General features: G+C 34.7%; 1 protein-coding gene across 12 annotated transcripts in view; it reads left to right on the top strand.

Annotated features, from left to right (window-relative positions):
• aak1b (AP2 associated kinase 1b) overlaps positions 1-17,453 on the top strand; it is a 142,985-nt gene that overhangs the window by 65,099 nt on the left and 60,433 nt on the right. For all 12 annotated transcript variants that reach the window (XM_028799121.2, XM_028799090.2, XM_028799093.2 and 9 more), the window contains exons 6-9: positions 2,400-2,481; positions 6,802-6,934; positions 7,020-7,123; positions 13,728-13,807. In XM_028799121.2, coding sequence (XP_028654954.1) covers positions 2,400-2,481; positions 6,802-6,934; positions 7,020-7,123; positions 13,728-13,807 — 399 coding nt within the window. The remainder of the gene's footprint in view (positions 1-2,399; positions 2,482-6,801; positions 6,935-7,019; positions 7,124-13,727; positions 13,808-17,453) is intronic.

The raw sequence follows: 17,453 nt of genomic DNA, 5'->3' as shown, positions 1-17,453 counted from the left end.
CATATGTTAATGACTACAAAACAAAGTCAGGAAAAGTTTATTTTATCAAAAATCTACCTAGGGAAGGACACAATTTCCCTTTTCTGTTAAAGACTTAAGAAAAATGATATACCTAGATGATGTTGACATACCACGAACTTGGCATTTAATCTTGTAACTTAGGCAGAGATATGAAAGCAGAAGAATATGATAAGCTTACTTGACATTTCTATCATTCTTTCATTTTTTAACAGGATAATCTGACACATTTAATACTTAACTATATTACTGTGTTTTCAAAATTTTGCAAAAACTACAAAGCAAAGATACACAGAAATACCCAACCCTTCATTTGTTACATTTATTTAATTTATTTATAGAAATAAGTTGTTGTTATCTGTCTTAAAGAAAAACTCCAGCCAAAAATGCTGTTTTTTTTTTAATATGTTACTTACCCAATGTTGTCTGCAATGAAGAAAAAATTTTAATCTAATGTTTTCATATAGAATGGAGAGAAATTGTATGATATAATAGAAGCCAATAGTGGCCAATACTGTACATGCGGGAGGGGGGAGAAAGTTCGTGTTACTCCTGTCACATAATCCACATGTCTATTTTCTAGTCCTATGTTTAAAATGTGTAAAATGCATGCGATTCAGGAGGACAGGTGTGTAACTGGAAAACCGGCACTGATTGTGGTTGAAGTAGTGTAGGATTTTTTTTCTTTTTTTTCATGGGTATTTTCCACATCTAGTACAGCATTGGTCACTATTGGCTTCTGTTATGTCATAAACGTCTTTCTCTATGTTCTGCATGAAAACACGAGATTGAAATTTTTTTCTTAGTTACCCCTACAAGCTACATGAAGTAAGTAACAAATAAAAAAAATCATTAATACTATTTTTGGATGGAGAATTCCATTAACCCAGTTTAGGATCATGGGGGCCTTAGAACATTCCAGAAAAATTGGATATAAGGCAGAAAGTTATTCAGAACAAGCTACAAGTACAGTGAAACGCAGCATCATAAAAATGAAAATATTTGTGCTCATTTTAAAATATGCAGTACTACTAGTGATGCTAATATTGATTAGCCAGTTTTCTCTCAAAAAGATCACTAATTACTGTTTAATTGACCAATCCCAAGAAATTATTTTTTTAGCTTCTGCTCTCCTAAGCTTTATGGTAGTTTAATTGTAGTACTGTTTTACACAGTGTATTACGCTACTTGCAGTGCATGGTGTAGTTTTGCTACTGGAACTTCCCGTAAACAAAGAGCAGGCAAGTGGTTTTTGGGAAAGAATGAGAGAGAGGAGACTGGAATACTGCCATTTACATAAAAGAAGGCAGAGTAATAAACTGAGAAAAGGATGGAGGGGAATGGCAGATATATGTTTTTCAGCTGAACTTGGAGTAGAACAAAAGGAGCTCTAGAATCAGAGAGGCCTCCTCTTCAGCAGTAATTAAAAGAGAAGCTTCTTTAATGAGTTCAGCCCTTTTCATTTTGTCCTTTATTTAAACAGACATTGCTGGTCTGTTTGCCAGTGAGCAAGCTAATATTTAATACAGTGGCTCACATTTTGAATGAGGAAAACAAAAAGAAGAATTTGCTGTTGCTGTTAGTAAACAATAGGCTTGTTAGCTTAAGAGTCAAATTTGTGGATTTTACTTGTAAACTGGTGAAGCATGTTATGCTTGTATCTTCTTGATAAACATCTTATGAGCATATCATTAGAATTGTGAGTTATAATTATGACATGAAGTTTTGATGCCATATGTGTTATGCAAAACTTATTTTGTGTATATGTTTTATTAGTTTGTGAGATTTTATTTATTGTAGTATTTTTTTATGCTGCTTGAAAAATAAGCCTACAGGATTTTATTTTGTTAATAAGAAATGAACCAAAACACCCATAGCCTGCACTTAAACCTTCATATTTTTACAATTAAATATAGAACACAAGACTTAATGTCTGATTATGCAGGAGCTTAAAAAATTTAAAGAGGGATAAAGAAGAAAAATTATCTGAATTGTAATTGGACTGTTCTAATAAAATGAAATCAGTGTTTGGTATCAACCCTAACAAAATACTGATCAAAACATCCTTAGGAAAAAAGAATAGTATGTACAGTTTCTGCTATATGGTTTGAAAAAGAAAGGTGGTGCCTGATTATGTCTTAAGTGACAAAAAAACAGCCTATCTGGCAGAAAACATCACATTTTTGGACCATACTAACGAACGTTGATTGTCGTTCATATTTACCTCCAGCAGCATCTACTGCCTCTTCATTGGTTTCAGGACAAGGAGGCAAGCTTGGCTGCTTTCTTTTAAATGGCATGCTTTAACTTACATGATTTATTGATTTATTTCTCTATTGGTGGTTTATCTGTTCATTTTATCTGTTTCATGTTTTGGTCAGGTATACAACCTTGTCATATCGTGCTCCAGAGATGGTGAACCTCTATAGTGGCAAACTCATCACCACAAAGGCAGACATTTGGGTAAATGCTTTTCTTTACAGCTACTTTTCACTGTACCACAACATGCTTTCTGTAGGTGTGTGCTTAATACCTTTAGTACTGTATGTAGACTCATGAGCCAAAGCCTAATTTTCTTCCCCTGTTCTACTGACCCCTTTGGGTTGTTGCAGCCAGTACCCAGGTTGTGTGTCTTTTTCACAGGCTAAGGAATTAAAGATCTGAAGGCACTGGTGACCTTAGGGTCCTTAAGTTTCATCTGGCAGTACAACACTTCTTCTCCTAGCACGTGTTGATGGGGCTTTGACCAGTTTAGGCCTTAAACCCTCATAGTTCTGTATTTCACATGCTTAACTCAGCTTAATCCTTCAATGAAACCCCTAGGTTAACATCCCCCACACCTTAACCTCTGAGAGCAGAACAAATTAAGAATATAGATCAAAATAATACTAAAAAGGTTTTATCTTATTTATTGAAACACAAAATACAACGAAAGGTTAAGTGTAGGTAATTCTTAATATAATACTTAGCTTTTTTATGTCTGTTTTAAATATTAGTTTGTATAATGCGCTTACAATAATTAATCAGTGATGACACAAACTTGGACCTTCCCTTCTGTTGTCAAGATATCTTACAAAATCAGATCTTATTGGCTTGATATTTAGTAGTTTCTAATAAAAGGACATGTATATGTGTGTTAAATTTACCCCCTTACTACCTTCTGTCCCAAAAAAGAATTTAATTTTGGATTGGTATAACATATATAAGTACAATAATGTATATGTTTCTTTGCATAACAAATGTTTTCATATTTCTAATTTTATTTTCACTTATATCTATGAAATGTTTCAAGCTTACTATTATGTTAAAAAGAATATTTATGTTTAAATAATTATTTCAGAGTATGAGTAATAAAACATCCTAGTTCAAAAGTTCATTTTTAACTGCAGAACACAAAAAAAGAACTTGCTCTTGTGGTTTTTAATTAAAACTTCTTACCCTCTTGTTCATCAAATCACTTGATTAATAAAATGATTAATAAATTATTTTTTTTGTGCACCTTTGGTCCATTTCTGACACAAGCTAGTTCTTAAACCCAGCTTTCAATGGCCTCAGGTGGTCTAGTTTCTTTGCACAAAAACTCTCATAAAATGTACAGTATGGGTTTTGCATAATTATCCTTTTAAACAATGTTCAAAATAAATTGTATACACGTGTGAATAGACAAAACACCTGGGGAATCCAATGAACTGGAGCAGAAAACAAAATTTACATTCAAATATTTATTTTTATTACAACAGTTGATGTATGTTATTGTTAACAAATGTAGCAGTATGTAACTGATATGCATCAATTGTGTAGACCTTGATCTATTCCTAGTTTGTGTGTGTTTGGTTTCACTTTATTTACTTTTGTGAACTTTTGTTTAAGTGTGTTTTAGGTGTATTGGTTACCTAAAGCAGTTGCTAATCACATTGCCTGGACAATGTCAGTTTAAACTACTAAAAATCACTGCACATGTCTACTTTACTGACTGAGTACCAACCTTCCAGTACAGTTGTGTGTACTCCCTTTTCTAAAGCCAATAGCATGCTGTCTAACAGAGTCAAGTGTTGTACAAAGTATTAACCGGTATGGCGAGTTCAGCTGCACTCTCTGCCCTTTTTTCTTTTTTCCATTCTGGTGTGGTATGTAAAACATTTAACATAAGACAGACAGAGTTCTCTCCTGTTTTTGAGGTAGAAAACACCCATTTTGCTTTTCATCATTGCTGCCTTATGTGCATTGTAATTCTGGATGAGCATTCTTTGGTTATCAGCTTTCATGCACACCGTGCCTGCTCCATGACTAAAGACAAAACCAAACCTGTTTCACTTTTATCGGAGTGAGTCACTGGGCATGTCACATTAGGGCAACTCATGGGACCATCCCACTGTGTGCTTCTGACTCACTAAGATTATGTATATGAAGGCTGTCACTAAAAATTGCTGGAAAAGTCTTGTAATATGACATAGCCTTAAGGTGAACTTAATCAAAAAGCTAAACATGCTACAAGTGCCACAACGTCTCCCACTATGTCAAAGTAGTCCAATGCAACATTACAGCTTTTTATAGACATTTTAAATATATCCACAACTGTATCTTACTTTGCTCAATAAGTCATTGTTCTTATTCTGTTTCTAAATTATTAGTTTTCTTTCAGACTTCCTGTATTTGCATTGTATGTTTATACTCCCTAAATCATGGTGCTTTGGCCTTGTTAAATGTCAATTTTCTTACACCAGCTCAAAGCCAGAATTGCAGGAGTAAACTGAGGTGACTTCTTCACTCTTTTAATATGAGCAGGGCCTTTTGATGCCAAAATCTTTATTTGTTTAACCTCCTTAGTGTTCCATTTTATTCCAAAGAAACATGTAAAAAGCATTGCATTTTTTGGCATGAAAAATTACAAAACATGTAAAAAGCATTGCATTTTTTGACATGAAAAATTACATTTTTATTAAATCTCAAGAAATAATAATGGTAAAACGTATAGCGCAGTAAAAAGCACAATCCCACGGCTCAGATGGGACAGTAATAGCGTATTTCTTTTCAGATTTTCTTTACAGATTTATCAGTAGTTGAACTGCATAGGTACAAGTTGGATTCTGTCTTTTTTTCTGTTGGAGGTATATAATCAATAAAATGTCTACCAATAAGATACTCTGGATTGATCCACAATGTGCTGGGTCAACCACATCTCTTTAGCGGTAGTGTGGACAGCAGTGATTTGTTCTACAAGCTGGCATGTAAAGTTTGTCCTTCTATTTCAGCGCAAGCACTTTACCCTCTTGCCAAGCTACTAATGCACCTTGCTGTAATTTAGCTATGCCAAAGTCTTCAGGCATGCCACGATGGTTAAGACGCACTGTTCCATATGCAACAAGTCTTTTTTTGCAGCAAGATGTCAAATATCTCTGGTGAATTCTAAAAATTCTCCATGATTACACAGTAACGTTGATCCAGCAGAGCATCAATCGAAGTCTGCATCAATAACATAGCAACGCCATACTAATTTATTTCAGATCAAACATTGTCTCTTTCCGTGTGTACAGAACCAAATTCCAAATGTATCCTGTTTTAGATTCACAAAGCTTTATGCCAAATCTTGCTCTTTTTGGTGTGATGTACTCTATCCATGACAGTCTGCCCTTATAAGCCATGAGACTTTCATCGATGCTCACATCACACTCCGGAATGTAAATGGTCTGAAATTTTACTACAATCGCCTTTTATAGCTCCCAAATCTTCTTCATTTTGGGTGCCGATTGTGTATTCTCATCAAAGTCTTCATTGTTGGGAAAGTGCAGATATTTCATAATTAGTGAAAATGTACACCCAGACATAATTTCTGACAGCACTTTTACAGCTGGAGTGATTCTCGGTTCTAACACTTAAGCAAGATGCGTCTGTACAGTTGCCCTAGTGACACTCGGGACTAATGCTTTTAGCACGGTTTTTGCAGCCCGAGTAATACTCAGGTCTTACATTAAGGAGGTTAAATAGTAAGAAGTGGTAAAAAAGTATTTACTTTAAAATGGTAAAATTAAGAAAAAATGTAGTTGAAATTGCAACATGTACAAATCTGTTTTATTATAAGATATTATTGGCCATCTCATCCATTTTTAAACCTTTCAGAGAGGAACCAGCACGTTGGTTATGGCTGTTGAAATTCTGTTTTTTTTTTTTCTTTCTTCTTCAGGCTCCCAACTAGGGTTCCCTTGAAAGATTGTTGTTCTGTCCTGACTGGATTAATTGATTTCTGAGTAATAATTTAAAGCTGTAATAGAAAATTACTAATTAATGGATAACCACCTTGATCTAAAAGCCTTTTTTTTGCTTTTACTTGTAGAAATCCACAATGTAACTGACTTGCTTATTCTTATAACTGTTGAAGCATCATCTGTTTGGGACACAAAAAGAATGTGTGTCTTCTAATGAATCACACCCTTTTGGCATAACTGCAAGTCATTCCACTTGAAACTATACCAATATCTTTTGGGATTGGTTACTTGCATAGTCTGCAGTTTGGACTGGCATTTCAAGTTTTTGCTCTGGGATCACATTAATTGTCTAGCAAGATTAAATTTTGATCTCCAAGGAAGAGGAAGAAATGAAGTACAAATGATAAGCGTTAAATACCTTTTAAGTGTTTCTTTTTTGGAAATCTTTTTATACCATTATTTACCTCAAAACTGCTTTTAACAGTATATGTTTTTAAAGAGCCTTATGTGTGAATTTGGTTTTCACATTTGTTGTTGCATATGATTTTAAAATGTATTTTTCTGTCTTCTCTTAATCTAGGCAATGGGCTGTCTGCTTTACAAGCTCTGCTTTTTTACCTTACCATTTGGAGAGAGTCAAGTGGCTATCTGTGATGGCAGCTTCACCATTCCCGACAACTCTCGATATTCCCAGGACATGCACTGTCTTATCCGTGCGTACCCTGTAGGCTGTTTTGTTTATATTCCAAACATTTTGACAAACTTTGACCACTTTTCCTCCCTCCCGGTGTTTCTTAGGGTATATGCTGGAGCCAGACCCAGACAAGCGCCCTGATATCTACCAGGTTTCATATTTTGCCTTCAAAATGTCTAGAAAGGACTGTACAGTTCAGAATGTGCAGGTTTGTATGATTGTCATTTTTAAATGCATCTTACTTAGGTCTCGTTTAAACTGAAATTAAATCTGCCTCTGCAGCATTTCTGCCACATAACACATCCTTGTTTGTGACAATTCAGTTGTGCAGCTTATAATAAACTACCCAGCCAGGATTGTCGTGCACTCTGATTGGCTCATGTTTTTCCATCCTAAATGTAAGAAAAGCCTCTTAAGGAATTGGAGAGCAACTATAATTCAATCGGTCCATTCCTCAAGTTGACTTTACTTTGTATTAACACATATCTAATTAGAAGGGTTAGAAAAGCAGTAAAAGGCTTTCTGCATTTCACAAGTCCCATTTATATTTTGTCTCCGGCACATGGCTTCATCCTGTATTTTTTTATTTTTATATTTCATGCTTTCACACACAACCATTTTTGGGACAAATTCTTTTTCATAGTTTAAAAAAGTTACAAAATGGGTAGAAAGGTATTCTGATATATCTGGAAACACTTTTGAGATATTGATTGTATTTTAAATATCTGAAAATAATAGTCTTGTTTTGAAATAACTTCTTGTCTTTTAAAGATATCTTAAATTGTATTTTGGATGTCTCAACTAAAATATGAGATACTGATGCACATTTTAAAATATCTCAACAGAGTGGAAACACATTTTAAAATGTCAGGAAAAGAAAATTGATAAATCTGAAAATGTATTTTAGATATCTCAAACTTGAGTCAGTGTTAATTATCTGAACCGCATTTTAGACATACAAGAACTAGACATATAATTCTTTCTACAGTGGCAGCTAATGATCCCACTAAATTCTACTCATAAAGACAAAAGGGAGGAAGGTTTAGTGAGCTAATAAATGTTTATACTGCAGGATGGATACCTGAAACAGTTTTGTCTGGTAAAGGATCTTCTCTTCTGGGTGTCAGTGGTGCAGGTTGCTAGTGATATTCTGTTTGTGTGCAACAGGATTGTGACTTTTTTGAATGCCATGGGAAACACTGCATGAACATTCTTGCCAGCTAGATGCATCCATTCATAACAGTAATGTATCGATTTGCTAATGGGCTTTTCGTCGGTAAACATTCCTTTTCTACAAGGGTATTAAAGTTCTGGACTGGTTCAAAGAAAATGATCAAAAAATTGTGGATTTTTGAAAACTTTACTCTGTCTGGAGTTGCCTTTCTTTGATACAAGAATCAAATGCATCAACACTGATTAAGTAATGATTTATGGCTAAATTATCTCCTCAAAGGCTCATTTAGCATCCTTTTGGAACGAGAGTAATTCTTTTCATATCATTCAACACTACCTTCAACCAAATCTTCTTCGACCTACTTCTTGGTGCACATCTTCAACCAATCACCCTCTACCTTTCAGTCCACATGCCTAAACCACCTTAAGCTGTCCTCCGTTTTGACTTTTAAAGGAGCCTCTCTGGCGTCAAAGGGTAAAGTTTATGAAAGGTGTGTGAGAAGTAAATTCTGTTGGAGTGAGACATGGCCACTCAAGGTGAAACATGAAACAAAGCTGGAAAAAAAGGAGATGAGAATGATCTTGTGGAGTGTTGCAAAGTAAGAGGAAGATGTATACTGAGTTAAGTGTGGTGTTTATGGGTGTTGTGTAGGGAATTCAATATTATTTCATACTTAAAATGACTGTAGTTTTAAATAGTACACAGAGAGTTTTGTAACACTACAAGGCACACTGACACCATCTCTTATACAGGCAGGCACACTCTTACTTTGTAGCTTTCAAAAAGTGGTGCGGAAAAGGATTATTAAAGATGGGTTTTTCTTTTTTTTTTTGTTTGTTTGACTTACACATATTAAGATTGCTTGATAATACAGTAATAATAAACTGAACTGACAACAGATAAAATACCCCGCCTTATAGTGGACTAGTAACTTTTATCTGTGCTCTTACTAGGGCTGGTGAAGAATATGCATTATATGTAGTCCCTGTTAAGGTAAAATCCAAGAAGAGTGGCATGTATGTTGAAACATACAGGCATGGACCTTGATAAAAAGTAAATTGCAATACACCCCTCAGATTGGGACATAATAATTTGTTTTTGTTCCATATGATATTCGCAACATTTTCCATCAAAATCAATTGACAATTGTTGCCCAGAAGACAAAGATCATGATTTGACTTAGACCTTAAAAAGGCCTAAAATATGAGAGGCACACAATGGTTTTCTTCAATCCAATTTACACATTTTAAACATTCATTTGGTTTAAATATAATCTGCTCATCAGAACTAATTGTAGCTATTCTTGGAAATTAAAGCATTCACAAGATTTACAAGAGATAAGTGACTCTTATTCCTTTGTTCCTAAATTCTGAAAAATGGGAGCCATTTTTAATTAGACCTCTTGAGATGTATTAGATGTTTTGTGCAAAATGTTTAAAACAATAATGTCATTTTTATTTTTGAATTGTCAATGTCATATCTGTTTTGCATCAGATTTATTCTCAATTCATCCTCTGCCTTAAAGAACACATTTCAATTTTTATTACAACAGTTACTATTTTTGCTTTCACATCAAGACTGTTGGAAGTGTTTTTCTTTTTTTTCCTGCAGCATTCTTTTTCATTTGTTTATTGAACACAGAGTCAGAGTACATACTGTTTCACCAGTTTATTTACAGTGACCCTGTGAGATGTGCTATATTTGATAGTCAGTTTATACCAGGAATAGGCACATACAATTAGACAAGGGGAGACAGAGCCAGATAGGACTGGATGATCTCTTATTACTTACAGTTAGCTCAGATCAGGTTAATATTCTTCTTTAAAAAGTGTTTCACTCAGTTTTTTTGCCCTACCCTTTAGTGAACATGAGTTATGTGGTCAAGCATAAACATTTGCAACATCAGAAATAGGAACTCTGATAACCTGGATCAAACGATAGTGCCCGACAGCATGCTTACTGCCACTGATGAATCACAGATACAAAGGGTACTTGGAGTCATGTTGGTGAAATGTCACAAAGGAAATTTTTTTCATATATTTATATACAAAGATTCCTATACTGATCTAAACCCCCAAATTTTCCTTGTGTTTAACTTTTTAAATTTTTTTTAATTGTAAAGTTGTAATATTTCACCCTATGATCAAGTTTATATGTCCGTTGATAAAGTGTAAATTCTGCTTTCCATTTATGGCAGATATGAGTAGCATTATATAATATAAAATATATGAGCACTTTTTGCAAACAGACAAAAAGAACAACACAGAAATAAAAAAGTAAATGGAAAAGAAAAACAAATTTATATTGTCTTATTTACAAGGGAATGCTGATGTTTTGTAATGTAAATTTGGAATTTTTATTACCAAAGCACTGATTGATCACACTGTTATCAAGTGCTTTACGTCCTTTTATTTAGTACAAATTTACCGTTCCATTCATGGCAGGCACTGTGCAAAATAACATTAGGATGTATTAACATTTTTATAAAATATAATGAGGAAATCCATCAAGTCTGGGTATCTCTGCTCAAGCTGCTGCCCCCGCGACCCGACCTCGGGTAAGCGGAAGAGGATAGATGGATGGATGGATAATGAGGAAAATAATATGCAAAGAGACAGTAAAAACAGGCATGGAACTAAATCTTCAGTTTCATATTGTAAAAACAATGCAGAGAAATGGAATGAATGAAAAAAATTAACAAACCCCGTTTTGAACTGAAAAAAATGTTACTGTGAGTCCTTTCAGACATTATTTACCATTATATGTCCATTTCCTGTATTACTGCCCTTTACTGGTAGAATAAAACATATTAAGTGCTTTATAAAGTATATCAGATGCATTCCTCTTAAATTCTACATCACAGCAGGCACTCATTTTATTTATGTTGGGGCAATAAAGGAAAAGGACTCGCCAGGCACAACACAATACCAAACCCCTCATCATTTAATCCAAAGAAATTGCTAACAATAAATTGCTTGTATTTAAGTAAGTAAGATCTTGCCAAAATATAGCAGTGACAAATCCACCCACAACAGTCAAGCTGGGCTTAGCAACCGTCACATCACCTCAGGTCATATCCCAAATGTCATGTTTTAATCAGGATGGCTACAACCACAGTATTCCATCTCTTGATTTGCTAAGAAAAAAAATAGTAAGCTGTAAGTGCTTTTTTAATGCAGAATAATTGCATCCATCAACATACAGAAGCTTCCTCCTAGAGGGAGAGCCATAACATTTAAGGGGACTACTGAACATATTTACAGAATTTACCGAATATATAAACTCAACATTTCTTCTTTTACTTGACATTCGAAATGTTTTTTTTATATGAAGCAGAATAGTAACAAATAAAGCTGATACGAAACATGCTGTTTGGCAAGACAACAATTGAGCCCCACATGGTGACATAGTACATAGACAAGTGTCGCATGTCTTCGTAAATGGCAGATTTTTCAGTTTTATATGTAAATTGAAGCATCCTGATACCTACAACCAGTCTATTACATACAAAACCACTGGTATTGGGGCTGTACTTTTTAGTAGAGATTTCCCTGCAGTGGCATACACTCACGAAATGTGTTGCTGGAATCCAAGGATTCCATACTCTTGTAGCAATCAAAATGTCTTGATATAGCAAACTCATCTATAATAAGGGCATAACAGCTGTATCAACAAAAACAAATTCAGTTAGATAGAGTTCAGTAAGTTGGATTTGTCTCCAAAAATTGTGTGGTAATATTCTCAGCTGCAAATTTCCACATTGCACTTATTACTAGGCCTAGCCATAAAATATGTGGATACATTTTCTTGCCAGAAACTAGCTTGTTGCTATCATATGATGCTGTCAAACATTGACCAGGAAAAAACTTCACAAAAGATTTTTATACAAAGTGAATATTTGCCCTGTATCAGCTCAGTTCCCAAAGTTTATTAAACAGATGGTGGATAAATATTTATTACATAATACAATACTGAGGGTCTGTGCCTCTGTGTGTGTGTATGTGTCTGGTCAGTACGAGCAATCTGATTAGTCAGTTTGGGTTTGGTGATGTAGTTGAAAGAGGAAGTGCAAGTGTGAGACACACAAAGGGGAGTAAAGGTGTAGGAGGCACACTGAGAGTTGCTTTCAAATGAGGTTAAGCATAATATTAGACAGATGGTAAGGAGGTAAGCAAGGCTCCTCGAAAAGACAGAGTCTAAGAAAAAAAGCTTTATAGAGCCACTCTCAAGAGGGGCTTCAGACACACACACAGATAGTGTGAAAAATCACTGAAGTTACACGTAGGGCAAAAGATATCAAATATTTTTAAATTTAATTTAAAAGGTAATATGGCTAGTTGAAGTTATCCCAAGTTATCCCATTATAAAATGCTAGGACTGGCTATGCATTTTTTGTGTTTATTTATACAAAATGCTTAACTTTAGAACACAATTTTGTAACCTTTGATCTAGTGCTTCAATACCCTGCAGCTGGTAAGCTTACTGTCAGTGCTGAAATTATTTTGAACACTACTTTGTGTCTCAGGTTGCACCAAAGAGCAGGGAAATCTGATGTGATTTTGTGGGTAGAAGGTATTAAAGGAAATTCACACCTGTTTATGTGATTATTATTATGGGTCTAATGCTTCACTTCACCCAAGTGTACTGTATACAAATGAACAGTTGGACAGGCATGAGAGATTTAGAGAACTTTTAGGAGGGCAATCAACATCAACCAATGCAACATTAAAACCAGGTCTCTTGTTCTCAATGATAAGAGTGACAGCTTTGAAAATTTCATTATAGTTAAGAGAAGTCATAGATTTGCAGACAATGACTGCATGGAAAATAAGAGGTGCAGTAATAGGTACACACTCAACCAGAAAAACATTTTGTTAAAGCAATCAGAATATGTGTTTCACAAGACTTAGCAGGGAGTCTATATTGAGGCATAGTGAATTTAAAATTTCTATTAAAAATGAAAAATAAAGTGTGAAAAAAATTTCAAAGTATCCTTGTGTGAATTATGTACAGAATTGAATTTCAATCTTTGTATTTGTATTTTGTAAGAAATACAAAAATAAAAATGGGCTATCAATACAATTAAATCTTTCTGAAATTTAATTACATTAACTTAGATATGGTAAATTGTTGGCAAAATATTTGAATTAAAACAATTGTTAAATGTCATTTAAAAATACCACAGATTTATTTGTAATAATTTACCAAATTAAGCCTAGATTGCATCTGAAGAAAACACGTTTGGAGCTGGTGGGTAGTGTCATGAGAAGAATGCAGCTCTCTGTAAAATATGCTAGGACCCCTGAGAGTGGAGTAAAAAGATTTTAGTGGCAGCTGGACAATCTACATGAACTTGGAAAATGCTGTTAAACTGATGATGAGAGTTTAAATGTACACTCAGGTGTATAAGCAGAATGTTGATTCTAATTTATGTAACAAAATAATAGTGTCTAAATTTGATTTTAAAATGTATGGCTTTCAATCAAAGTTAATCAATATTAATATATGTTGTTATTTGGTAGATGCCTTTTACCAAGGCTTTAGAACATCAAGATATGCTACATTTTATTACATATTTTAGGTGTGTAGGACATGCTGTATAGTAATATTGAAGTATTCTTTTAATTTTCTCCTTCAGAATTCTCCTATTCCAACAAAGCTTCCTGAACCAATCCGAGCAAGTGAGGCTGCAGCCAAGAAGAGCCAAACCAAAGCCAGGTAAGAATACAGATGGGAAGAAACAATCGTTAATGTAATTGAAATAATTTTTTAATATTAACACCTTATAAATTAAATGGTATCTGGCATTATTGTGTACCCAAACATAAATGGCTGTTGCTCTACTTGTTTAGTAAATGAGCTACACATGAATGAAGAGTAGTAAGTGCAACACTAAATTTTTAAAACCTTGTTTAAACCAATATCATCTAAATAAAACACAACAAATTGTGTTTTAGTGATTTCTGTCAAGCAAACTGGAATTTACAGTACATAGCTAAGACGTTTTATGATGCACAACTCTAAAATCAATTTTTTTTTTTTTTCCCCCAATCAATCAGCTAGGATTGAACCAAATTTAGATTTCAGATCCCACAGCATTGCAAAATTATACTGTTTGGCGCAAGGTGTCCTCCTCTAAGGAAACACTGTGTCTCTTTTTGGAAACATTTATTAGTCTATTGTACCTCTCAAAACAAGTATTGCAGTAACAGATATATTTTTTTCAGATTTTTAGAGAAAATGCATACACAGACATACACTATATATCACTCTGAAGCAACAAATAAAAAATTTGTAACTTTGCATGTATAATTGTGTACTCATCCAAATCTTTACTTTCAAAATTGTTTTTCATGCCAGTCTTTGAAACCATTTCTGTTTACCACTAGACACAGAGGAAGCTTATGTTTTGTATGCTAGATTGGAGTTTTTGTGTTGCAATTCACACATCATCTCCTGCCTTCTGAAGTTCACCAGGTCAATTTATATATTTGTTCTTCTTGTTGTTGCTTTTTTTCTTGCACTTCATGTCTCGAGTAAACTTAATACATAAACATGTTGAACATACCAGCTTTAGTGCTGGGTTATGGGGTTACAGGGTGGGGACAATGCTTTTCCTGTCATCTATGGGCACAGGGCAGGAAACCACAGTCCTAAGTGCAAAGCTGTTCATACAGACACATACACCTAACCAGTGTTTCTCAGCCACTTTTGAGCCACAGATGGCAGTCACTTGGTTGCAAGCACATGAGACTTGTTCACGGTGTAATATGCACCACCACCGAAGTAATCAGCACAGCTGTGCAAGATGTTTTTATCCCATTAGTAGTCATGCTTGCTATAGTCTATCACCACATCCCCCGAAAAAGGCCACATTTCCATTTTATTTCCCATTTGTAATCATGCTCTGGAGATTGGGGTTTGGGGACAAGATTTAAAAATGGATATAAAACATTGTGTGGCGCAGTTGATCCCGGTGGGAGGTGGTATTTTATCATGAACAAACCACTAGGTAAAACACCTCTATTTCTCATGTGTTTGCAACACAGTGACCTGAGCAGCGTGTTACGGTGACATTCGATTAAATTGGGGTAGAGGGGTCCCCTCACATGAAACTTGAGAGGCACTGGTACAACTTAACAGTATACATAGATGTGCAAAGAAACATTGGCTGTACTCTATGTTGAAAGTGAACGAGAACAGCTCAGTAAACTAACATTGGGAGAATGTGAAGCAGACAGTGTCCAGATATGGTAATTGAACCCATGACACTTGAACTGTAAAACTGCATGCTGTGATGCTTGAAGTTACAACAGCTACATTTATTTCATACAAAGAAAGTAGTTGAAAGTGCTTTACAATATATCAAAGAGATGATTATAAGACACATACATAACATAAATATATAATTAGCTTCCTTATATACAATATGATGTTGTCAGTCTGTACAGACAAGTACAATTATAAGGTAAAATGGCTGGGAGGACGAAAAAAAAAAAATAACTTCAGTTACTGGAGAGAAAAAAAGATAAATCTGCATGGTCCCAAGGCCAAAAGACCGCATAGCCCTCATGGCATTCTCCCTAACCCAAATGTGCTTAAGTTGTTCCTCATTGTTTCCAGGCTTTTTTCCAAGTTATGCTAAAAGCAGTACTTAGAAATCAAGCATCAAATGCATTTTTCTCAATAAAGTCAAAACTATTATCAGAATCTGACTTAAACATTGTGTGTAACAATGTGTAAAGATGAGCTTTCACAGAAACATTTTATGCATATCTCTGACATGTAACTTGAATGACCAATCATAGACAATTATACATCATCAGAATGGGCTGAATCTCAGCTGTCCAAGAGTAATGAGTCTTTCACTGTATGTGGCTTGACATAGGTGAGATATTTGATAAAAGCAGATTCACTCAGTTGTCACGCGCTCCTTTTCTCGGGGTATCACATATTTTAATAATGAAAGAGTAAAGAGAACATGGAAACTTGTTTATTTGAAAGAAGATACCCTTTGGTATGGAAAAATAACATGACTTTGTCCTTCCGGGGCACCTTGTTCATAAGTGGCTACAATAAAGAATTTTATTGGCACAATTTAATCTTCATTAGTATTGTGCAAAACTGACTTGTACAAGAACATAAGAAATTTGACAAAAGAGAGGAGACCATTCAATCCACCAATCTTGTTCGTTTAGCTAATAGCTAAGCTTTCAACTACATGTCTCAGTAGTTTGTTTCTTAAGCTAAAATATTTCTGCAGAATCTATTTCATCAGTGCCATTGAGATTTTAAAGACCTGGATTAGGTCCTCGCACAGTCTCCTCAGTTTGAGACTAAACATGTTTAATTTTCAGAGTCTGTCAGAGTACAATACTGTATGTCCTTAAGTTCTGGGATACATCTGGTTGCTCTCCTCCACCCACCATCAAGTGCTGCTATATATTTCTTGTAGCATGCACACAATACTCAAGATATGGTCTCATTAGTGCATTATATAGTCGTAACCATAATATCCTTCAATTTACATCTAACAATTTTCATATTACTGTGTAACCTAACATTTTATTTGACTTTTTATTTGCTTCTGCAATTGCTTTTTACACAAAAAAATTGTGTTAATATAAATCACTAAATCCTTTTCAGAGATTACTTACTTTAGGATAGCCATTCATCAATCACAAGTTTACTAACTATTCCGGAATCAAAGTTATTAATCAAAAAAAGTATCAGTCTCATGACATACCCCTGAGGGACTCAACTGATGTCCTCATTCTCCTGTTATCTGTACACTTGGCCTCCTGTCTGTTAACCAACTGGAGATCTAGTTTTTTAGGTTTCCTCTGATGCCTGTGGCTTCTAGTTTCAGAATTAATCTTAGCTGTGGAACTGAGTCAGAGGCTTTTTGAAGGTCTAAGTAAATTATGTCATATGCTTTGTTTTTGTCAACTATTCCAGTTACCTGTTGAAAAACAAATTAAAAGATTATTTTGTCAAGATCTTGCTCTCTCAAGCACATGCTGGTTGTTATTTAGTATGTTATTTTCTTATAGGTACTTTTCTAATTCATTTCTTACTATAGTTTCCATCTCACAAATGTTGTTGAATGGCATGTAAAGAGTCAGTTTCAGATTAGGACAAGTGCAGGGTTTTGTTTTAAAATAGTCCGTCTTAGATATGCAAGTGTAGATGTATGGAGGATAGATATGTGGCCACAAAGCGCTAATTTGGGAACGGATTAATTAATTATGTACATGCAGGTGAGTGGTTTGTGCACTCAACCCTCATTAGCAGTTCTGTGGGTCAATAAGCACAGCACCTATACTTGCAGGGATATAAAAGATCTGAGAAGCTTGAAGGGGAA

Source organism: Erpetoichthys calabaricus, chromosome 1 (assembly GCF_900747795.2).
Source record: "Erpetoichthys calabaricus chromosome 1, fErpCal1.3, whole genome shotgun sequence".
NCBI lineage: Eukaryota > Metazoa > Chordata > Cladistia > Polypteriformes > Polypteridae > Erpetoichthys > Erpetoichthys calabaricus.
Note: the sequence above shows the minus strand (reverse complement) of the source record. Positions and strands in the feature narration are given on the sequence as shown.